The sequence below is a fragment of the Pagrus pagrus genome (assembly GCF_965226575.1).
Source record: "Pagrus pagrus genome assembly, chromosome: 11".
Lineage (NCBI taxonomy): Eukaryota > Metazoa > Chordata > Actinopteri > Spariformes > Sparidae > Pagrus > Pagrus pagrus.
Window position 1 is genome coordinate 31,206,336 of NC_140195.1, and position 25,528 is coordinate 31,231,863.

The window sequence follows — 25,528 nt, forward strand, 5'->3', positions numbered from 1 at the left end:
TCACTCCCTCTATTGATGCTTGTACACATACCATCCGCCCCTCTGCATCTTTAACCTCTTTCAATAACACAAACTGTATATTCCTTTTAACCAGAATCATTACACCATTACGTGCACTCGACAGTGAACTGTGAAAAATATCCATCCTGTTTTAAATCTGACCTCCTCTCCCTCATTAAGGCGAGTTTCCTGTATGAAAATTATATCTGCCTAATTGGTTTTCAAATATGCCAATATCTTACATCTTTTAAGTGGATATCCAATACTGAAAAGCATCCCAAAAGGTCCTAATTAAACTGCAAGAGAAGAAGAGATGTGGTTTCGATGTCTGAAATACAGACATTCAAATCTAAATGAAATCTTTGATGTAAGAAATCATTACATGGGTAGATCTCAGTCATCACTTTAAAACGGATTTCTTTTACCTTAGGTGGAACTGAATCAGAGAGGTAGCTAGTTCTTATTTTTATCATAGCATTGTTGGTGAATTCTTGGAAAATATGTTCTTTTCGTAGGATCGTTCTTAACAACTTACTATTACATTTTCTATCTAAAAAGCTAGATCTCTCTATGACTAGAATTACCACAGAATAGGTTAGCATGCCTTTGGTAAAAAGAACCATTGCTTGTGGGATTGTCTTAATTACTGCATTATATTGTCTGTTGGTACACACCAGATTGTATTTCCCAATGAAAACATCATGTGTTAAAAAAATGCCACAATTATCTAATAAATGTAGAATTGACTAGATACCTTTCTCCATCCATTCCTTGTAAAATAAATATTTTTTCTGAATTAAGATGCTTCTGTTATAACATACTGGGACAGTGTTGGTGTAAAGTTATGCTTGTATATGAGTTTCCAGTAATGGAGAACTTGTTGATGAAAAGCTGATAGGCTGACAGGGTGTTTAGAAAAAGCGAAGTCACATCTTAGTAAGAAATCTATACTACCAAAATTCCTGAATATTTTGGATGGAAAATCAAACCAAAAGCTTTCACATTTTCTAATAACATTTTGTAACCATTTTAAGTTGATGGTTCCATTCATAGGGTCAAAGTCAATAACGTTTAGACGCCCAACAGATTTCACTGTATCACTTCTCTTTATATAATGATGCTTATTCCATATAAAGTTGAAGTTATCTTGATTAATTTTCTTGATTAATTTGTCAGGTATATCCAGTGAACAGGCTTGATAAATGAGTCTAGATAAACTTTCCATTTTAGTTAGTAGAATAGTAATAATAGTAATAATAATAATAATAAAGTCTCTTTGAAGCCAACTGTTAAGAATATATCTATTGTTCTGTATCTTACTTTCTATATTGGATGTTTCTCTAACCTTTTTGTCTTTTGTGATTATAATATCTAAATATTTGACTTCACTTTTTATTGGGAGAAGGCATATTACAACTTTAAGGTGTTAAAGTTGTATTTATTTTTATCTTTCCATGTCTATGACGAATTAATTCTCACTTTTGGCATGAATGGGGCGTCCATTTATGAAGCCAAAAGGACCGAAGTAATATGCCTTTTCATACTTACAGATTCTGCAGCCAAAGTTTCTCTCTTTCCAGCTTGTCTTCCTTGGTCAAATCCTTGGTGAAACAGATTCCTGCTGTCTCACAGACCTGCGACTTCTTGATCATCCTCCATATGCCATCTCTATGCTGAAGTTTGGTAAACTGTACAATCACCTGCCGTGTTCTGTTGTCCTCCATCCTCCCCAGGCCATGCACAATGTCCACATACTATATTATCCATTTTTTTTGGACCATTCTGGAGCTATTTCCCTGAGCAGCCATATCACATCCTGCCTGATGTTTCCATCCATCTTCTCCTTTATAGCCTTTATCCTCAAATTCCAACATCGTTTGTATTGGTCCTGTTCTCTTGACCTCTCTGTGAGCTTGTTTATTTCTTTGCGTAGGATGGATACCTGGGTTTCCAAAACAGAAATCTTCTTACATTCCTTCACCCCTGCAGCGTTGAACTTGATTGACTTAGTGAGCTTAGCAATCATCACTGTGTTTTGACTCTGCTATCTTTTGCTCTTGTTTGTCAAATCTGGAGTGAAGGGCTTGAATTGCCGCTAACACATCAGCAACGGCTGGATTTTGTTCAGCCATTTTTCTAGTATGAGCTCCTTTAGATGGGGTTAGTGGTGGTGAGTCACTTATCTCATCAAGGTTTCATTTCACTCCGCCGCTGACCGTGTCCATGGCATGATCGTGGTCAATCTCCGACTTTGTGGTTTGGAGCGACTTTACGTTGTCTTTCTGTGTTTTCTGGCCCGTTTCTTGCTTCTTTTGTCCCTTTGACATGGTCGAACAGTCAATTTGAATTATTTAGTGAGGGTAAAGTGACCAAAAACACTCACTGCTCATCCTCTGAGACACTACAAGACAGCCTTCTTCTGACAGGGCTGACTGGACTCTTTGTTTATTTAGTAAATTCTGTTTCTGTGATGAAGCTGCTTCTATATCTCTCAGTGAACTAAGCTTGATGTATTGATGTTCTGAGGGTGTGCTCACTTTGGCTCTGCCTGATCGTGCTTTGGATACATCTGATCCCGTTTCTGTAAAGTGTTTTAAAGTTACATTCACTGCCCCATCACAAACCTTTAGCCTAGCCATGATTTGACACTGACAAAGCCACTGTTTCCTTAGAATGACAACTTGACTTCTGACACTTTCAGTTACTTTCTGAATCCTCAAACTGTCTGATTATTTCCAGGTTTATGTGACAACATGAGATATTTTCAATGAAGTCTCAGACTTCATTGAAATGTCTCATTGTATGAAATCAGTGATAATATAATATCCCATGTACACACGCACACAAATGTCAAAATGAAGGACAACCGTTTAATATAAACAAAAAGTTAACATACAGCAGGTACTGTAATAATTTGAAGTATTCTTAATTTTAGGTTGAAACCAGCACTGACTACTGAAGCACTCTAAAACAGATTGTACAGGCCCAATAAAGATTTGGCATATTATTGTTAAAATAGCATGAACACTTCTGAAACAAACCAAGTAGTTTTAAATTTTGTCAGCCTTTAGTTATCAATATATTTTGAGGACTTATGACCTTGAGATAAAAACAGCATGGACTGAACAATGACATGTCGGTAGTGACACAATCAGTTGGTGCACCTGAATGCAGAAAACCTACATTAAGGCTAAAGGCATACTGTAACACTCACAATAAACATTCAAAATGTCCCAGATGGGTTTCAACACAAGATTATAGGTGACTTATCTGACAATGAATTAACCACTGTCAGTATTTTTCCAAAAATAAAAATGATCTATCTCCCAGTCTCAACTTAAGAAGAGGAACTTCACTGAACACATGCCATAGAGAAAGAAACACAATAAAAATAAAGATGAAAGATGCTCTCCATTCAATCCATTGCAGTCTACAGGAATCAGTTCACATTTAATCCTGCTTTTAAACTCTGCTACAGCCTTACAAAGCATTTACTTCAGAATGGTTCAGTTTTCATATGTGAAGCAGATGACCACATAAAAAACCTTAGACACACTTCTTAAGGTAGGGAAATAAAAAAACCAAAGCTTATGATTGTCATATCATTCAAACAAACATTGTGTTATAATTAGCGCTGGTCATGAATGAAGATGAGTAGTAACAAACATATACACGTCATGATCATGTCACTGACTTGAGGAAGTCAGACACAATATAAACCTAACCTGAACCTTAGACAAATATAAAATCCAAGCATTAATGATAACAAAGCATTTATAGACATTACACAGGAGTACATTACAAATGCTCATAACCAAGGCATTGTCATATATTCTGAGCTGCACTGTGTCCACAGGACTGTCTCAAGTAGGATGGTGTGACTAACTGTCCCTCAGTACCCATTAAAAGAGCGTTAATATGCACTACAATCTCAAACCAAAGTAGAAATTCAGCTGTCGAAAATCAAATAAAATTTCGATTTATTAAAATTAATTTGAACCCAATTCAGCTCACATATGAACATGGAATTTCAAAGCTACATTAATCAGAAGGTTTCCATTCATCTACTCTGAGGCAGTAAAATTCTAATTTTCTATATACTGATTGTACATCCATGATGACCAAGAAGGCAAACTGACTTCAAATCAGTTTCTCCACTTTCAACCCCAAATGAAACACAGTATCTACTATTTGCTACACTTGGGTCTTATACCTAAACATAAGAGTGCACGATATGGCTTTTTTTCAGTTGATACTGATAACTGATAATTACCTGCTTCTCATACAGAGTGTGATAAAGTGATACATTTCACATTTTTATATTTCAAAAAATAGTTTCCACACAGTAGTGTATGCACACCTGAGGGTAAGAAAGGCTAAGATGTGATAAGCAAAGACGGATGATTTGATATTCCATACTTTTCCCTCCCTTGAAACTCTTGTAGAACATGTACTGCCTGCTGCACTTGTTGTTGTTGTTGTTGTTGTTCTTCTTCTTCTTCTTCTATGCATTTACCCATACCATCACCTACTGTATTGGACAGTGTTTGGCCTCATATTATCGTCTCTATCTGCTTTAATTTCCCAGATAACAATAAATAGCGGATAATATAAAGTTCCCAATATCTTGCCGATGTGCATCCCTTCCTATATGCAAGCAAAAATACCAGTTCCACTTGAACTGACTGATTGAAGGCCAAACTAAGGACTTACATAAGTTGATGGTACAGTGCAGATTTGGTAACCCGAAATCAAAATCTTATTGATAACAGCGTGACAGTGTCAGACTAGTATTGTAGTTGCCTAATATGTTTCGCTTGTAAAACAACAACTAGAACAACCCCGAAAAAAAAAAAAAAATTAAAATCTGTAGATACCATCTTTCACAAAAGGTTGATCACAAAAACAATCATTATCCTGTTATGCTACACCAAGTTCTTCTGAGCGTACATTTCACTTGAGAGACAAACAATACTGCATGACCGAAAATAATATAAGTAAACCAAGATGGCATAGCTATGTTTATTTACTGTAACAGTCCTTTGATACAGTGCAGTATGTTGACTGCAAATAGTCTCATTTTCACTGAGCTCTAAAGGTGCAACACAAACTCAAATCCAATCTGACATCCACTGGACTTGATTTTCACAGGATAAGTTTTGGATATCTGAGATAAAATCCTGCAGGTGTGCTGGAGCTGCTCTTCAACATGTCCCTTCCATGTCACCTCAAATACAACAGTTAATGTCCTGAGCATCTCAGATGCTGTGGCTCCATCCAGTTACAGTCTAGTAAAGATACTATGTTTCCTGTGATGCAGCCTTGGGCCTATCTCTTGTAGTGGCTGGGTGCATCTGCAAACATGTACTTCAGTCTGTAAGCTTCAGCCAAGAGGAGACCAACCTCCTCGTTACCCCAGTGGATTGTAGGAAGGTTCTGCAGTAGCATAAGAAGGCCCTAAAGAGCAACAGAAAGTTACTTCTTGATATGGACATTATTATGGAAGGTGGAGGTTAATAATATAGTACAAATTGCATTTCACAGATATATACAGTATGACATCAGGCTTTAAAAGCTCTAATCACTACTGAATACCGAATGTTAAATGGACTAAATGGACTGTACTTAAATACAGTCTTATTCCTAGTCTTAGCGACCACTCAAAGCACTTTACAGTACAAGGCAGCATTCACCCATTCATTCACCCATTCACACCCACACACACCCACACACACACACACACACACAAAATGATAACTTCACAATGTTCACCATCTTAATTTAGTGTGGTAGCTTGCTAACATTTGCTGAATAGAAACTAAACAAAAAGTACAGGCGAGGCTTATTAGAATGTCAGTAGTTTTGTAGGTTTTTTGTGTTGGACAAGTTGAAATTTTGACCTGATGATGGTGCAACACTAAAGGTTAAGGGATCACCAAAGTGGGACATAAACATAGTTGCTGAAAACAATGAAGATGACTACAAAGACATTAGTACCTGAAAGTCTACCATGGAGAGGATTTCTTTGCGCCACTCAATGAGGAAAGCAGCACAGACGTACAGGTGAAAGTGGGAGAAACCCTCTGCTTCCGCCTGAGAAAAAGAATATTTCAGCCAATTATACCTTATTCTACTCGACACATCTCTATGACATGTGTCTTGTTACGTCCTCCGTGTGGCTTCATATCCCACCAGGAGCATTTCACAAGTGGAGCATCATGCCTGTGTGATATTGTTGACATGCTCAGATTGTGTTTATCTCATAATTTTCCTTGATATTTACGCTTCTACCATGGGTGAGTAGGCTACGTAGTTAAATTATTTTTTGCTGGCTGTTTTAATTTTGTTTATTGTTGTCATTTCAAACTTTGTTGTGCTGTATATCCTGAGTTTGGAAAGGGTGTTTTATTTTGAAAATTGACTGGATGCTCTATGTCGTTCTGCTGCCTGGCTTCCTCCCTGTGCAGCGTGACACTGCTTCTGTGCACAGCATCAGAAATGGAACAGATCTGTGGTGGGACACTCCAGAAATGCACCGTGCATTGTCTAGAATCTATCCAATCAGCTCCAGCATGCTGCTGCCAGAACACAATGCAGATGTGCCAGATGTCATCTGAGTATATTCAATAGCATGTTTGATACCACAGGGGAAAATTGACACAACATTGAAGCAGTACATTTTTTTATTTTTAATTAAAGGATAATTATAATATGTGCACTGTGTGTTAAGAACAACAGCATCTAAGTTAATTTACATCTGGAGGAGGTGGGGCAATGTGAGCACTACAGCGGTGCATGAGTCAACTCGCTGTCAGGTAGGAGAGCAAAAAAACAGAAAAACGCAGCTGGTATATCAATACTGCAAAAAATAAGTATTTAAACCGTTTCAAATATTCAGAGGCCATATTTCAATATTCTTGACAACACTTATCTGGGGGTAACAAATACTGTATAATGGACAGTATTTTAAGCAGTAGGGAATTCTAATCAGGGTTTAGGTGGGGCTAATTTGTACTGGATCACTCTCTATTGTTAAGGTTTGATGACAGTGTAAACTACCTGGTAGGTGTCCCAGAGACGGATAGTACAACGAAGTGGCAACTCCCTCATCAGCAGATTGTTCATCCACCGGAAAGCAAACTGCAGGTACTCCACCTCATACTTTTTGAAATGATTGTGAATGTCCTCTGGAGACAGACAGACAGACACACAAACAGACAGACAGACAGCTGTTAAAATTGTGTCAATCACTTTCTACATGTATGAGCTCACAGTGAACAAGCCCAACCCAAAGGAATGAGCAAGGCACACATCAGAGTACAGGCAACCTAAAATCCAATTGGACACATGAAGCTCCTCATGGATGACCACTGACACTCCACCCACCGTCTATCCTGCTGACCAGCTCCTCTAAAGCTTTCACTTTGTTCTGGATTCCAGGCTGAGCGAAGGTGTAGTTGTCCTGAAACAATATTTATAATTTTCAATAACTGGCACATTTACAGTTTGGATAAGTGTTTATTGAGATGTATGTGTGTGACCAGACCTGTATGCCATCCAGCAGCTTGCTCATGCACCAGAAGCTGTCAGCTTCGATGTTCCTCTGGGTGTCCAGAGGCAGTGCTGCCACTTCAAAGTTCTCCACATCCTCCGCTAGAACAAGTAACATTGAATGAAACACAGATAGCCTGACTCATATAGATGAGTCTCATTCAAAAATGCAAGACAAACTGCTTCTTTTCTCAAAACATGAAAAAAAAAAGAGGAGGACACTGTGACGCTGGGCACAATTCCTGTCTGTTGGCTGCTCCGATGCTCTCATCTCCAGAGCTCAGTGACACTGAAGCTGGCTAAAAAAACAACAAACGCAAGTATTTGGCTGTCAGCCGTCTGTGGGACCCGCACTGAGCAGGACCCACACTTTTACTTTCCTAAGTGGGAATAGGATGTTTTCATATCACAGACAATGAACAAAGGCATTAAAACGTGAGTCATTAGGTTAAACATGAGATTAATGTAATGCAGGTGAGTTGACACTGACACATTGGGCAAACACATTAATAAGAGGTAGGGTATATTGAAGAAAAGAAATCACTTATAATGTTGAAAACATGAAAAACATCTATAGTGAAGTAAAAGTTTTCAGTGCTGACTCTGACAGCCCTAGTTATCACTGTAAAACAGACAGACAAAAAGATAAAACAGATGATCACCAGATACAAAAACAAAGGAGTCAGTCATTTTCAGTCATTTTAGTCCAGTCTGAACATAATGAGACTCCATGAAGGAATTTTCCCACCAGTAACTTACTGACAAACTCAGACAGGAAGACCACGAAGAAGGGTGTGACCAGATCATTGATTCCCTGGACATAACCGCTGGCTGGGTGACGGATGGCCCAGATAAAGAGGATGCGCTCAAACACCTGAGGAATAAAAGACAACCACAAAATGGTTGATTATTGTGTATACCAATTTTATTAGGATATCACAAGGCCAACACCACAGAGATCATTCTCAAGGTGATTCCTCATTTTCAGTTCCAGCGTCTGTGGCACACAGTATGTTGCTTTGAGTTACACTATTTCACAATTGCTTTAACTCAGTTTTTACAGCAGGGTCTCAATTAAAGCTGAAACCATTAGTCGATTAATCGCTTAGTTGATTGAGGGAAAATTAGTTTCCAACTCTTTTGATTATCGATTAGTTGTTTAAGTCCTTTTTCAATCAAAATGGCAAACATTTGCTGGTTCCAGCTTGTTAAATGAAGAATCAGCAGCTTACCTTTGTTATTTATGACAGTAAATGAAGGGTCTTTGGGTTTTGGGTTTGACAAAATAATTTTAAGATGTCACAAAATTGTGATGAGCATTTTCACAATTTATTGAGGCTGTGTAGAGTAAAGGATGAATCATAAAAATAATGTGTAGATAATGAAAACAATCCTTAGTTGTAAAACTCTATGCACTATGTAATCCAAGATAACCGATGTCGGAATACTACACTGTCAGGAATCCTGTCAAAGAAACTAAAGAAGCTCTGTTTTGAACCCAGTTTGGACACATGGGTGTACTAAAAACATTTATTTTACCTTGAATATAGTTATCATGACAAGCAAAATGATTCCACTCACCTGTGTCTATTATTCTTTATTTCTTGTCACTTTAAGCAAGGTAAGGCAAACCAAGTTTATTAGTGTAGAAATTCATTAAAATGAAGAAATTAAAGGTGAATTTTTAAACCTGTTTTTACATGTTTGTGTGTGAAAGTGATTCATTCTAACCAGAAGTTTTGGAAACAGTCCAGCAGATCGCCTGAGCTGGCAGCCATGACACAGCTGCAATGGCTGCAATGTAATCACATGGCGCAACTCCAACTGTCAAAGTTACATCCACTAAAAGTGCTTGTTTAAGTAACTGACAGGCTGAGGTTGTTATTCTAAGTGTCTGACAACATCACAGAAACAATTCCAATGGAGAGAGACCTCTTGCTGAATAGTTTTTTGTAACCAGAAATGCAAGTCTCCTTCTTCAAGGAGAGGTCTCGCTAAAATCTTGCGACAGGTGAGTTGTTGCAGGAAGACGACTTCTGGACTTCTGGAGTTCACCTTGAGGAACTGCTAGCAAGAATTCAATTCCAAGATCATGGCTGACTATGAACTGAGTTTGACAATCTAGATGAGGCAACAACTGTAACAACTCACCTTGTGAGATTTCAGAGCGAGACTAGTGTTTCTGGTTACAAAAAGAATCTTCTTATTTCACAGAAAGGTCTGCCTCCAAAGGAATCGTTTCTGTGACGTTGTCAGACACTAACAATAACAACCTCAGCCTGTCCGTGAAAAAAAAAGCACTTGTTGCCCCAAGTGATAACTTGGCTGCATGCTGAGGCAATCTACTGGACCGATTCCAAAACTTTTGCTTTGTTTTTAATCCATTTATTAGCATATGTGTTAGTCCATTATTAGATTTATATCACACAAAAACATTGAGACATTTTGGAGGAAGTTTTTCCAAGTGTCCCAAGTGTAAAAGACATCAGGGTCAACAGACCCCTGGAGGGAGTTAGTAAGAGCATATGTATTGAGGAAGCAGATCAGATGTCACAGAATGTTTTGTTTTTTGAGATTTTTTTTTTAAATTGCTGTGGTGGCAGTGGCAAATAGTTACCAGCGGAATCACTGCTCCTGTAGTTTGAGATGATTTACAATGATGTTTTTGAAAAATGAAATCATAAGGGGCCTATTTGCAAGTCATACTAGTGCACCCAGTTATGAAATGTAGTCGCACTTTTTAGAAAAGTGATTTCAAAATGTGACCAAAAATAGTCACAGTCTGGAGCCTTGGGCTTCCAGATCCAGATTTCAAGTTAACTGATAGGTCAGCAGCAGTAGGTTAGCTGATTTGACAGTGCAAGATTAAATGCAACAAAGTTAGGGTTCCACCTTGGTCCCCCCTTAGTCGTAAGTCTGGTGGTGGTTTGGTGGTTGTCTCTCAGTTACAAATGACACAAGACCAAGATACGCTTATAAAGTGTGTGCGCGTGCACCCACACACACCCACACCCATCCACCCACACCCACCCACACCCACCCCACACACAGAGAAAACAAGCAAACAATTCATCCACATGCACTTTTGATGAACTGCTGATACACAATGTTTGAGCTGCTCTGTAGCAGTTCAGTTCTCACCTCTTGTACGACTGGCTGCTGGAACAAGGGGATCAGAGGGTTGGTTCTTGGAATGTCGATGTGGATCTGACAGGAAGAAAGATTGTTACTCAGGATAATCATAGCTGATAACATGTTTGTATGTTGTTTCCAATCATATTATTCCTTTAATATCATAAATATCATATACTGTTTACTGAGTTACTGCATTTCTGATAGATGAGTAGTAGCAGTCTAAAGGCTTATTTTGCTAGATTAACTGTAGTATTACCTGTCTGTATGTGTCTTTATAGTGGTCGTCTGTTCTGGAGTGGTAATACTGTTCTATGAAACCAAAGTATTCTTCTCGTTTTCTTTTTAGCACCAGTTCTCTGCGCTCCTCGTTGGCTGGCAGGTAGCCCTGTCATACACACAGGAGAGGAGAGAAAACACAGGGAGAAAGTGCTCGTGAGGAGGAGCTTTTTTTCGATGACCGTTTCTGAGGACAAAACAAAACAGGCCAGTGATTTGAGAAATGAGAAAAGATCAGGTTACCTGTAAGGATAAGGCCTTTGACAATTATGGGAGCATTTGCTACAAAGGAATTTCATTTAGAAACTAAAAAATTTAACCTGGACTCTCCAAGAGGCTTTGAGACCAAATTCTGTGTAACAACTCAAGATATTGAAGTATCACATCGGATATTGCTTAACTGAAGGTCATCCTGAGACTTACTGAGAGAAGTCTCCATGTGATTGGCCGGACTTCCCTTGGTATGCCCGACCAGCTGTGCTTCCGGAGCTCCTCTATAACAGCACAGAGCAAGATATAAACACACATTATCGACACTTCCAGCACATTCAGCTGGCTGTAACCTCCACAGAGTGTAGTGTTTGCCCAAATCCAATCATGACTCCATCTCTATGCTATTAAAGTGTAAAAATAAATAAAATAAAGCTGCTTATAGCTGGCATTCACTTCTGCCTTTGGTGATCTGACAACTTGTTTTTACACAAAGAAACAAAAAACTTCATGTTTAACATTTGCCAAATTTACAAAAAGGCACAAATAATTAGGAATTGTCATAGTCAGTGTTTCACAACATTTATAAAGTTTCTCCTAACTCAACAACAAAATTGAGACATTTTTAAGGGAGTCTGGGGACTTTCTCCACTGGTGTCAAAATAGTGGCCTATACTGGTTATTGTTTACTGTATTTGTAAAATGTGACATGTTTAGCGTCAATAAAATGTTTCTTCTTTAGTAAATTGAGTGTAAATGGTGAAATCAGTATAAACAGTGTGTTAAAACAGCTGCTAAATGTTGGCAGGTAAGACTTCAGCACTTTAGACACAGGAGCAGACAGGCTGGTACAGCCAAGCTGCCACAAACTGACACTTTTTATAAGGAAACACACAACTTCATGTTTTAGTGCTGAATTAAGAAGAAGGAACCGATGATTTAGAATTTGTCGTCCCTGTTACACAAAGTTTACGTTTCTGTTCACACAGCAACCCTCAAATGCCTCAAATTTGAGGAGTCTTGGAATATTGCGGTTACTAGTTCAATTAGTTATTGGTTAGTTGAAACAGTGTGTAACTTTACAAACATCTGCTGCTTACATTGACATTTTAAGAGAGCCCAAACATGACAGTGTAATCCATTCTGCCTGTGGTTCTAGCTTCTTCTTCTTGTTTCACAGAGGATGTCAGTTGAGTAGGCGGTCCTTCAGTGTGGCCCAGAACAATGAAAACAATGTGGTCACCACCTCTGTGGTCTGAGTGATCGGAACTCAAATGTGTCCTCAATGCGGCTTGTTGACATTTATACCTGAACTTTGAGCTGTACACTTTTGGTGGGAAAACCCAGGACAGATGTTAATTCCAGGGTTCCAGGGTTTATAAAACTCTGCTTAGAATCCACACTCAAGGTTTGCGTACATAAAAATGAGTAAATGTGCGTACACCATAAAATATTCTGATATATAAAACATTGCCTTCGCCTGCTAGCAAGCAATTTTCTTTAATAAAATCAAAATCATCTTGGAATTCTCCACGTGGCCATTCTTAAATGCTATTTGATTTAACCTTGGATTTCTACAACTGATGATGACAAAAACATCAGTTAGTAACCATAGCTACAGTCCAGCCCTCCCCTCTGTGATGGTGAGACAGCGCTGATTAAGTATTGAGACTTTGATTTAAGATTAGAGTTGGCTTATGTCCTTTACAATTGGAAGGTGTTTATGGAATAGTTATGGCTAAATAATAATAATTAACATTCGATTGAAAGTGAAATTAAATGTGAGAGAGGCATCATTATATACAACCCTGCTTCAATCCACCACCTCAACATCTGCCAATTTCTCCTGTCTCCAAAATATTTGTACATTTGGGTCAAAATTGACATGAATGTATACACATTTCCTTGTCAATTCTTTTTTAATACACTGCTGCTCAAAAGTTTGGGATCACCCAAAAATGTTACTCAAACATTTAATCCATCAAATGAGTTGCCAAATATATAGAAAATAAAGTCATGATGTCTACAAGGTTAGAAATAATGAGGTTCACTTGAAATAATAATTTTGTCCTTCAAACTTTGCTTTCGTTGTAACAGCCTTGCAGCCTTGCAGACTTTTGGCATTCTAATTCAATTTGTTAAGGCAATCTGAAGAAATGTCGCTGCATACTTCTTGAAGCACCAACATAGGTTAGATTGGCTTGATGGGCACTTCTTACTGTTCATACCATACAGTCAAGCTGCTCCCACAACAGCTCAATAGGGTTGAGATCTGGTGACTGTGCTAGCCACTCCATTATTGACAGAATACCAATACTAAATAGTTTTTCATAGTTTGGAGTTGTGCTTTGTCTCAACATCCTGTTGGCGCTCCTTCCACAGCTTATGGCATACTGTCGCAAACTGGAGTGATACCCTTCTTTATGCAAGATCCCTTTAACCTTGTACAAATCTCCCACCCTCCCAGCACCAAAGCACCCCAGACTATCACATTTGCTCCACCATGCTGAAAAATGGCGTCAGCACTCCTCCAGCAACTTTTCATTTGTTTTGCATCTCACAAATGTTATTTTATTTGATCCAAACACATCAGACTTTAGATTTTTTTTCCATTGAATGGCCAGTAAGACAAGTTTCAGAGCAAAGTAGTTTTTGTTCAATCAATCAGTCCATTATAGGGCCCTATGATTTCCGCGATCACGGAATCGTGGAATTGGCCGATTAAAATGGAATCTGACCTTTAACGCGGAATTTGACATAATTTCACTGAAATGCTGTTTTCGTGTGGAAGAGGAACGTATGTGTGGGGAAAACTGCACGGTGGGAAGCAAATTTGTGTGGCACAACAAGCCCCCTCCAACAGACTGAGCCCCTCCCCCTTCAAAACAATGTAAGCATGGCGAAGCGGCCGCCCACGGCTCTGTCTAGCTAGCAGACACAACTAAACAGCTAGTAGCTGCTATCAGCTTGTTGTGTGTAGCGGCAAGCTACGAACGGTCGCTACTTTTAAATTAAAAGCCCCCCGCTAAGAACCCAGTTCTAAAATCCAATGGGGTGCAATGTAAAGCTCTTATTTTGAAGACAAATTCGTTGTCACTTCACGTCACATGTTCACGCCTACCCCATTGGCGGCCAAGTGGCGGCTTTTGGAAAAGGAGGAATATTACGCCTCCCTTTTAGAGAGACAAGGCGGCAGATTGCCGCCCTTACCTTGGAGCAAATGTGCCACCTTTTCTATCTAAAAAGGGCTTCTGATAGGTGGGAAACTTGAAGAGAGAGTAGCTCACAAGGACTAACTAGTCCTACAGCTTAAATAACCTGTTTAAGTTACTTTTGAAGAAGTTTAAAATGTTTGGTGGTTGTTTTATGACAAGTCAACTAAAGTTTCATTACTTGCTGCTTGTTTTTGATGGACTTTAATGTACTGTACTGTACAGTATTGAGGAAATGTGTTGTTTGTCACCTCAATAAATTTAAGTTAATTTCTATGTAATTTGTGTACATTTTAGTCATTTACATTAAAACACACTGTTTTTGGTTGTAAAATAAGAGTAAAAGGTAAAAAAAAACAGGATTCCCCAAAATGAAAACGGAAAAAACGGAATTTGGGAAAAATTAAAACGGAATTTGGTAAAAAATAAAACGGATTTTATAGGGCCCTACCATTATTGGACTGTCAGTCAGACAGTCAGTCAGTCAGTATTTGTAAAGTGCCAATTCACAACAAAAGTCACCCCAAATTGAGCAGGTCTAGACCATACTCCTTGATTAATTTAATATTTAATTTCAAGACCCACATATGCTGATGCTTTCAATGCTCAACTAGCCTATGGATAGCCAATTTCATTTCTTCTATTCTGCCCTTACTAGAACATTGAGGTTTGAGATTTCTAGCTTAGCAGATAGCTCACAGGTTCCTCAATTAACACCCAGGAGATAGCAAGTAGTTAAGATGTTTATCAGAAGCTCTGCGAAACTGAATACAGAAATAAAATACTTTTTTTTTTCTTCTAATGACCAAAATATTGAGTGGAAGTGTACATCCAGATTTCTGCTTAGAAAATGGCATTCACACATTTCAAGCAACAGTTATAAATGAGGTTCCTCGTGTAAACAGGCTCTGTGTGGCTGTGTTGCTCTCTTACCTAGGTCAGTGTTGGAACTAGCCAGCAACTGCTTGAATTTGTCCAGCCGGCTCTTCTCCCGCACCGTCATGGGTGGTGCCCCTGACGCGTTCTGGTCTGAGATGCGAGCCACCAGTGGGATGATGGGACGAACTGGGAGAGTGTGTTGCTTCTGCAGTGTGGCGCGAACTGAAGAGGGCCACACAAGAAAAAAATGAGACAATCTAAAAATATATAGTAATAATATTGTTGTTTAGATTTTACAAAAGGGATTAATGAAAACAACAGAGAACCATAATATTGAAACAATGATTAAACCTTCAAAACCTTGCAACTGAGACATGTTTTACACCACTCCTAAAAAAGTTAGCTACGATTGCATTGACATATCAAAACTGATTCTGTCCACCAAAACTTGAGACAGTGGTGGGATCAATTTAAAACACTACCATCAAAATGCTTTTTCATGTTCGAGCTTCATGTGGCAAAACTACATATTCAAATGTATAAAATCATGTAGAAATCCTTGTTTCCACGTTCTCCTTTTGTAATTTATAGTGTTTTTTCTGTGTCTCAAAATATGTTGCAATGTTACATACAGTAAAAAGACTGCTGCCACACTGTAACAGGCTGGACACACTGAATCGCTTTTCATTTCTGCCTCCATGTTAACAGGTTCACACTGGATGCATGAGACACGCTTCTCACGCGCGTGTCAAGTGTGGCTGCTGCATTGCATCATCTAGAGATTCTGAGTTTCTGTCTATTTGTACCGCGACACGTGCGCGGTTCGTTGCAAAAATCGACCTGAAAACGACCTATAAACAGTCATATAGACATCGTACCAGTGTTTACCCACAGTTTTAATGTCTGTATCTGTAGAATATATCACAGACATGAAGAGAATACACACAACAGGTGAGGGGCAGTTTTTTTCTTTCACTTTCTTTTTTCTTTCACTTTCTCTCCCTCCCTCCCTCCTTCCCTCCCTCTCTCTCTTTTCCCCTTCAGCTCTCTCGCTCTTTCGGTGGGGAGAATCGCTTCATCATATTTATTAATAATTATCAAAGTCAAACTCCATGTAAACAGATAGGGCAGGCAGGAGCCACGCTGCAGCGACGCAGCTGCCATGCTGCCTAGTGAGCAGCAGCAGCAACAGCAGCAGCAGCTCAGTAACACAGCCACCACGCAGCACACAGGCATCCAGTGTGTCCAGCCTGTAACACAATACTGCGAATATATCAACTGATACTGAAAAGATAAACCATAATTTAATATTTTATTTTTAAAAAGAGGTTTATAACCAGTAGTTTATTCACAGTTGTGTTAAAACATGGAGTCATTTTCCCTCCTCTCTGAACCGATGTGGAATATGTCTTGTAAAAGAGACAGCATGTTTGACTCTCTAGTCTATACTGTGTGGCTGCAGCAAGATGCAGCAGTTTGCCATCAGGAGCACAACATCAGAACATTTTCAACAGTTGACAGCTTTCGGTAAGAAGCTGTTTTTCAGTCTTATGGTGTGTGCATGTATTGTCCTGCCAGAGGGGACTTGTTTGAAGAGTTTAAACCAAAGTTGTGAGGATTTCATTAGAAATATTGGCTCAGCATGCCTTCTTCCTCCTCCTCTCTTGCTCTCACTCTCACTCTTCCTCTGTGTTCTACATGCTGCAACACAGTGGAGGTCACCTGAGGACTATTTTATGCTCTGATGGGATTGAAGTGTTTTGCCAATTGAGTACATGTGAGAAGTGAATGAAAGCTATACCCCTTTCACACTGGCCAAAAAATGAACGTGTACAATCAGGATTTACTCCCAGGTCAACTAACCCTGCAGTAATCATGGTTACTTATCGTCTCTGGCTCGGTTGGCTGTGATGTGAACACAACAGCTGAGAGAACACACTAATTTACTCTCCTTTTCAGGCACAATACTGAGACGTGATGAATTTAAGGCTGCTGGCTTGTTATTATCTTTCAATCCGTCTCTGTCAAGCAGCGCTCGAACAACATTCAGTCGGTGCCGAGTTCGAAAGAGAGACTGAAGTTAAAGATATTTAAAAAGTAACCGTTGTTTATGGCTTATGATGAATGGGTCACCGAAGGGGAAAAAACACAGTCCAAGGAGTTAGCTGTTGAATATTAGTGGGTTCCCATGTGTTTAAAAAACGTACGTATACTCGCTAATTTCGGTGTAAAAGTGGTACTATTGGTAATAAGGGTGTGGCATTTTGAAGAACAAAGTTGACCAAAGACCTAAGACCAGGTGAACAAAGTGTGCTAAGTGATGGGGTTTCAAAAATGTGATTTATAATGTCCATTTGTGTGAAATAATAGAATTGTGCTAGAATTTGGCAGTCTAGGGTTTTGTTTTTAATAAATGAGCTTCTAGTTCCAGATTTGAGTGTATACAATTAAAAAAACTGTGAAATATTTCTACTCGCATATGCATCTTCGATCCATTAAATTAATACATTTTCTAATGGAGTCACATTGCCCCCTACCTTTTTATCATTTTCCTTCTTAAAAACTCTGATCTGTTTTTCACTGTGTATACGCTCTTTAGTCTGACTTTTAAGTTATTATGTCGTTCTACTGGCGTGTATGCTTGCAGCTCATGCACCAGTGTGCTGTATATGCATCACATAACTGGAAATAACTGTTATAAATTAATAAAAGTTTTTCAGCAACAACCTGCCTCACGATCACATAGTTTCATGCAGTTGGAGATACCCAACTGGAACTGCCCAGTACTGATTATGACAAGGTACTGGGCACCCATCAGCAAAGATGCTGGGGCTCAGTAATTAGTCATGTGTGAGGGTAAAATTTTTACTCTATTAGTTTTACAAGAGTCATCCTTCTGTATCACTAAAAATACATTAGTGCCCATGGGGATAAGAGCATTTGGAGAAACATTTCCAGGACTTCAAACTGTCCTGTCAGGCTCATACAAAAGGCCTGATATAATCCCTCTAGCCCTAACAGGAGACTGGTAGGTCCCTTTGACAAAGTCTGTAATTAGCTTCACTATTAATCATGCGCTAAGCTGCTCAGTAGTTCTTAATGGCGAATGAACTGCAGCAGCATATAACCCACATACCTGAGGACGTGTTGAGGTGAGCGTCACTACTCGACCTGATGACCTTGCCGTTGACATGCTCGTACTCTGTGTCCTCCTCCTGCAAGTTTTGAGCTTCTGTCCTGGGAGGTGCCAGTCGGTGTGACATCCCAGTTTCTGTGTCACCAGCCTGATTCTGCTGTTGCTGAGTGGAAACACATCAGAATATCTCCTTTCATTAGAGTCCAACTCAATGCACGTATATGCTCAGTGATAAAATCATGTCTTGTAGATACCTGGATTTGTGTGGATGTAGAGTGCAGGCCAGATGGCAGAAAATCCTCGTCATCCTCATCGTCGATGTCCCAAGCATCGTTGGTGCTGCGGGCGAACTCGTGGAAGCTAGAGGCCTTTTTAGACCTGTGATTGTTGAACTTGGGATTTGTGTCTTTGGGAAAACTGCAACGGGACCGGTCGAGAGATCAAAAAGACAGAAAAAGAGAGCAAAAGAACAATTGCAGAATTTAATGGTGTCACTTGTGGCAGCACTGCTAGCCAATATACACAGAACTTTAGGAGATGATATTGACCAAAGGAACAAAAAGCGAAAACTAAAAATCCAACCAAAAACCACATAAAATCTCTAGGATAGGTTTAACAACGTAAATGTCAACACTGGGTCTCACTGGTACAGTAGAGGCGCATGCGATCCACACATGTTCAAGTACTTGAAGCATGGAACAATGTGCTGCAAAACACGGTCGAAAAAGAGAGTGAAGCCAATAAACTGCACCCATGTAAGTAACACGTTTCCATGCAGTCCGGTCGGGTTTAGCACTTACGTGCGTCGCAATCGTGGGTCGAGAGGTGGATGCTGTGCTCCATACACTGGCTGTACACTGTAGAAGATGACATGTGAGATGCTGTCACCTCTGTGCAGAAAAACATACGCAGCTTCCAACTGTGTTTGACCTAGCTGGCTCATAGTCAGCAAATCTAATTGTCATTTATGAGTCAGAGGAAAGTTGGCAGACTAATGTCCTATCCTTGAACAGGTTGCTCTTCTTACACATTTGTCATAGTATGTAGCTCAATCCCCTTGAAATCAGCTCACTTATTACACAGCCAACGAGGGGTCACAGAAGAGAAAGTAACAAAGTTGGAAATGGCTATGGCTGCCATAGACACTGTGCTCTGCATACATAAGTAGTATACAAATGAAAAGGAGAGGTTGTCTGCACGCTCAAATTTGCCAACTCCACCAAAAAACTTTTGATTGGATTGCCATGTTGATGAAGGTTCTCAGTTATCCAGGTCATGGTAATTCTAAGTGCTGTTTCATAGGCAACTAGACTTTTCTGCAGTTTCTTGAAGATGTTTCACCTCTCATCCAAGAGGCTTCCTCAGTTCTAACTAACTGGAGGGGAGTTGCAGGCTTTAAACCCTGTGTGGGAGTGTCTTTAAATAGTTGTTAAGGTCACGTGTCTTGTCAGGCAAACATCAATGTGAACAAAAAGAGGGCTATACAGACAAGAAGCGACAACTCCATATACTTTAAAAGTGCTGGTGTGATGCTCGCTAATAAGAGAATGCAACAAAAGTGGGCCCATAGGTAGGAAATAAGGTAAATGATGAGTGGATCTCAATTCAATTCAAAATACTTTGTGTCCCCCCAGGGGGCAATTAAAGGCACGTGATCTGCAGGTGATCACACCATGTATAGGCTAACTGTTGCCTGTGTGAGGCTGGCTTTAAGACTTGCACTTATGGGTGAAGTCACACTGGGTGCAGCTACTACATCTGTACTTTTCTTTGCTAGCTTCTTCAGTGGGTCGGTCTCAGTCTCAATAAGTCTCTTACCTATAGTTTTAAAATTCACATTGTCCTGCCGACGAGAAACAATGTGTTTATTCTGATTAACACTGCATTTCTCTAATTTCTGTTTTCTGTTCCTACAAGCTGCAAGCTGTGTCACTCTCTCACTGTCCACTCTCTATAGCTTTCTCCTCCTCCTTCTCCTCTTATCTTATCTTTTCATTCAGGCTCCCTTCTGGTGGACCATGGATCCCTGGGAACATCTCTCTCTCCTGGCTCCTGCCGCCTCACATATTGACAGATCTGGATCGTCATACCTTAGGCTCTGCTGGAACATTGCTTTCCTCTGTTTTACTATCTCCTTATATCAGTATTTCTGTAAAATGTGTTGCCTCTTCATTCTGATGTTTTCTCTTTTACTGCTAATGATCTTGTGCCCTCTTCCATGGTGGAGAGGAGGTTGTGTGGATTGGGCACCACTTGGCGATGCCTCGGCCTGCTCAGTCATCCTCCTAGATCCACACACTTTATTATATAAATTGTATCAGATAATCTGTCAATGCAAATTGTAAATTGTGACTTTGTTGCTCTGTACATGCCACATCTATTGACTATCGACTATTTAAAGACCAGTTTTGGGATCCCAGAAAATGTGGTTTTACTTGGTATTTACTTGTCTCAATGATGTACCAGTGCTTTGGAATGATTTTGCAAAACTTGAAACACAGTGGGGACTATGTTGTGAAACACAAACAGCCTCACATTCTGCCTTCCACTTACAGATAACAGCTCAGTTCCTCCCTTTTATTTAATAACCCTTACCCTGTTGAATCTAGATTGGGCAGTTTAATGTGTATTGAACAGAACTAGAGGACAGCTTAAACAGCTGCCGAGTTCATCACCCCCCTGTGGTGGACAGTACATTCAGCGGGTGTGACAATCTTAATACTCAGCTTCTTTCCAACTCTCTGGTGACTTAAAGCAGACACAGTCAAGAGCTGTAGGATGGGATGTGGGCCAGACCCACAATTGCTAACAATGCTCCTTTCCATCATAGATATCCAAGAGCAGCAGCCTCCTTCACCCTATTCAAACTTTTAGACTTAAAAAAAAAACAAAAAAAACAGTTACTGGATTAAGTGATGCATGCTCATTCAAATTTCACTTCTAATCGTGGATACACAATGTGGGAATTGAATTGAGTATGCATATCTTGGCCTGTGTTAACAGCACAAATCTGATATTGGTTACAATCTTGGAATCAAAGGATTGGAGTCCGAACGTACATGGGCACTTTTGAAAATGGTGTCTTAACACAAAAAGGAGATTTTTAGCACCTTCTCAGATATAATCTTCATCCAGAGTAAAACACCTGAAATGTGTATCACATAACCATTCACATACACTGGGCATGCGAGTGCAGGTGTATATTTTGGGGGACTTTGTTCAGATTGTTCATCACCAGGTGATTAATGACATGCATTAATCTTGAATACCTAGGCTACAAAAAAAACAACAACATGTAATTGTATTTTTTATTTTTACAAATGTATTTAGGCTCTATAGAGGGTGATTAAAATAACATGGAACATCAACCATATGGCCAGATTGCCCATCCATAACCACAATGATGGTCTAACATTAAATCTAATATCACTGTTTATCTAAAATTTTGTGGCGCAAATTCCAGTCATGATAAGTATAAGATAAGTAGCAGGAAAATGTTATGAATATCATCAATCAACAAACGGTACGCTCCTAGCATGTGGATTTGTCAAACTGTGGCCTCTCACACCTGAGGCTAAAAGATGTCAGCATAATTCATTTCATTTGTATGAATAAACTGACAGTAAGCCTGGTGGCTGACAACGGGGCCTGCTGATTATCTGTCTGTTCCAAAGTCTCTTGTTTACTTCAGACTTGTTTTATCAGGAGCGGCTCAAGGACAGGCAGCAAGGCTAGCTGCTTGCTTTCCTGTTCAAATATATGTTTGTGTTTGTGTTTCCAGCCTTCCATCCACTACACTTTAAGATCAGTAAGTGTGACAAAGTCAGCAACGCCCTTTCCTTAGAGTTTCTCTTGTCAGGGCAGGACACCCACTCAGAGTCTTCACAGTCATAAAGACATGCAGGCCAATAAAGACACGTAAGCATGAATAGGTCATGTCTTATCAATGGAGTCTGATTAGTTTCCATTTTCCACAAAAGTGTGAGGAGTGAGAAGAATAAAAGAAAAGAGTATGGCAATGCCTGCAGGTCCTAAGTGCTCATTTTAATCCATTGCCATGCCTATTGAGCAAGCTCTACAGGCTGGGACTAGTCTAGCCCAAGCTTGTTCCTCTCATATATTACCATTACATTCAAGTCACAGTAAGACTCTGACCTGGCAATGCTTAAAAAACAGTGAATAGGACATAGGTAGCCACCAATATTATGTGTTTATAGGCCTTGGGGAGTACTACTACATGTGTGGAAAAAAGTAGTGTACAGCCTTCTGTGGCTCTGGAGGAAGCTGCAAGCAATCTAATAAATTCCCCCTTGTGTTATCGCTCAAGTTGCATTGTGGGTAATGTGGGCGCCAGCTTTTGAAAAGAAATCCACTGTTCCAGCATTGCACTCTATAACTGTGCTGAACTCATTCTGGACAGTTTAAAAACAAATGATCAAAAGAGATAGCACCTTTTTTATTCCACACACTCTTCTTCCTTTTTAAAACATATTTTAATGAGTTAAATTAGTTGAATTAACCTATAATCTGAAAATACTCTTCTACCCATCTGGATGAAAAAAATTGTGTCTGCTTCACAACAAGAGATATTTTGAACCCATTTACAGTCCAGACAAAAATTGCAGCTGGAAATGAAACATTTACATTTATTTACACAATATGATCCAGAACAGAACAAAGAAAAATACTGTATGTACAGTATGTATATAGAAATATGAGTTCTATTTGTCTGTATGTTACCTTGTATTATTTCATATTTTCTTCTAAAAAACAACACATTCATATTTTCCACATCAAATTTATGGAAAAATCTTTTTTGTTGTAGAGAGGATTGGAATATTTCTTAATTCAAAGAGGCAGGACTTTATAAATGCTTTCACAAATGAATAAAGTCTTGTTAAATGATCTTATGGGTTTAGCCATTATTTCTTTTTAAGAGAAACAAATGCTTACTGACGCTGTGACTCAAATTGACTGAATGGTTACACATGAGAGCCACAAACTGGGGCTACATTGTTGTCTACATTATAGACAACAATGTATATATATATATATATATATATATATATACATACACACACACACACACACAAATAAAAAAAATATATATATGACTCTACTTTGCAGAGGTGGATAGTAACAAGTTACAATTTCCTCCGTTACATTGACATGAGTAACTTTTTTTTGCACCATGGCTAAAGTTACAGTACAGTCTTCTAATAGCTCTAGCAGCAAATATTACATAATACAGGACATCAGAGAATTGAGCTGAAACTGAGCTAACAGACAGCAATAAGTGTGTCTGTTATGCTAATGCTAATATGTTTGATGTAAATGTATGTAATATACAACATAATATAATAGCCTGATGAAGAGAGACAGAAAAGTATAGAGACCAAATTATTCACAAACAAAAAAGACAAACTAGGCTTCTTTTTTCCATGTGGAAATGACTGATGTGATCAGATGTCTCCATTAGGTCAAAGTGAAGAAGTGAACACATCTGTATTTGAAAGATAATGACGAAACAACACAGCATTATTTCCTAGCTAGCATAAACAAGAAGGCCTGGGGGATATCCAAAATTTGATATCACTTTTATTATATTGTCCTGCCCAAATATTGCAATGGACTATATCATTGTCTTACCGCAAATATGATATTTGACCTGTTACAAATCCCTTGGCCTGCCATGTTCATCCGTTTTAAACCCGAAATATTACCAAACTGGCAGGCTGGCATACTTCTTTGAAACTTAGTCCTCCATGTCTGTATGTTTAAGCACTGTGTGCATGCTGCTATATCAGGCCGACTGACCTATAGTAACCTCTGCCAGCCCGATTACACCTGATGTGTGTCTGTCTGTGATGGAAACTGGGACTTTGGACATCTATGCTGGATTTATTAAAGTTTAAGGACATTGTAATATGTTCACACTTTTCTGATTTGTTTGCCAAATCACAATATAATATAGTAGAAAACAAGCAAATGATGCAAAAACAAAACCTTATTGGTGTACTTAAGAGTGTGACAATACTAATGTAATATTAAGTGATACCAATTGAGAGATACAGGGGGAATATTGTCATGCATTTTATCTAATAAGGACATGATGACTTGTCATTTCATCACAAATACAAAGAGGTGTATGTTCACTTCGTTACTTTTACCTGAGGAAGCCCAGATGTGGTTGAAATAGTTGCAGTCAGTCCAGTTCATCTTTAGTTTACGTCTGTAGTTTACTCACTGGCTGCTGTAGACTCGTAACTTTTTCAGTAAGTAACTTTGTGCTCGAACTAAAGTGGTGACTTTGAGGAGTCCTCATTAAGACCGTGCAGTCTCCTTCACTCTCATCTCTCCCAGCAGCTACTCTACTGTTGAGTCACCACCTCTCAGCACAGACTGAGAAAGCATATGGCGTCCGATGCACGGACTGTGATAGCTGACACCTAGACTGAGCGTAGAGAGGAAGAGATGGACGTGTGTCTGCCTCAGCTGGAGGCCATTATAAAGACACACCACCAGACACGGTGAGAGCTCACAACTGCTGGAGTAAATTAAGAGTCACAACCACAACACACTCAACCAATGACTGTTCCTGAGGGAGCTCGATACAGACACACTCTATACGCTAAAGTCAGCCACGGAGCTCAATCTTAAGATACTATCCCTACATATACTTCATCATGAGTTGATTTAAGCTAAAAGACGTTATTTTTCTAATGTTTCTGTACGGACCGTTGTTAATAATAGAACAATACTTCACAGAACCAGTCTGAGACTTACTAAAGAAATGTAGCCCTGCTTTGTTTAGAAAGAGGAAAAGAAGTCACCAAAACTCACCTTCCAGGAACCTTTGCGTTTCTCCTCCAAAAATTGATCCTGTTCTCGGTGGCCATACTCGGACAACACAGCCCCTTTAGACTGACACCGTACCCGGCTGCTCGCACGAAGGAACCATGGAGAAACCGTTTCCGCGTTTCACTGGCTACAGCTCAGCCCTGCTCGGCTTCTTCTGGTCTGCCTCCTCACAAGTTTACACGACTGGAAGATGTTCATATTTAGATTTCAGATGCGAAGATGTATGATGCGGAGTACTGGAAGCCGCCATCTTGGAGCACACCAACCA

General features: G+C 39.3%; 1 protein-coding gene across 2 annotated transcripts; it reads right to left on the bottom strand.

Moving 5' to 3' along the window:
* Positions 1-2,850: 2,850 nt before the first annotated feature.
* On the bottom strand, positions 2,851-25,509 carry tbc1d22b (TBC1 domain family, member 22B). Of its 2 annotated transcripts, XM_084367600.1 has the most exons (14): positions 25,243-25,509; positions 19,200-19,256; positions 18,654-18,816; positions 18,400-18,562; positions 15,318-15,485; positions 11,386-11,456; positions 10,943-11,071; positions 10,693-10,758; positions 8,311-8,425; positions 7,547-7,653; positions 7,387-7,462; positions 7,060-7,187; positions 5,998-6,093; positions 2,851-5,457 (listed from the first exon to the last, which is right to left on the bottom strand). In XM_084367600.1, exons 1-14 carry the CDS (start codon positions 25,296-25,298, stop codon positions 5,329-5,331), a joined length of 1,524 nt encoding a protein of 507 aa, XP_084223726.1. In that variant the 5' UTR covers positions 25,299-25,509; the 3' UTR covers positions 2,851-5,328. The 2 variants fall into 2 exon arrangements, with proteins under 2 accessions (XP_084223726.1, XP_084223727.1); XM_084367601.1 differs by lacking the exon at positions 19,200-19,256 and having other exon boundaries at positions 25,243-25,507.
* Positions 25,510-25,528: the final 19 nt, after the last annotated feature.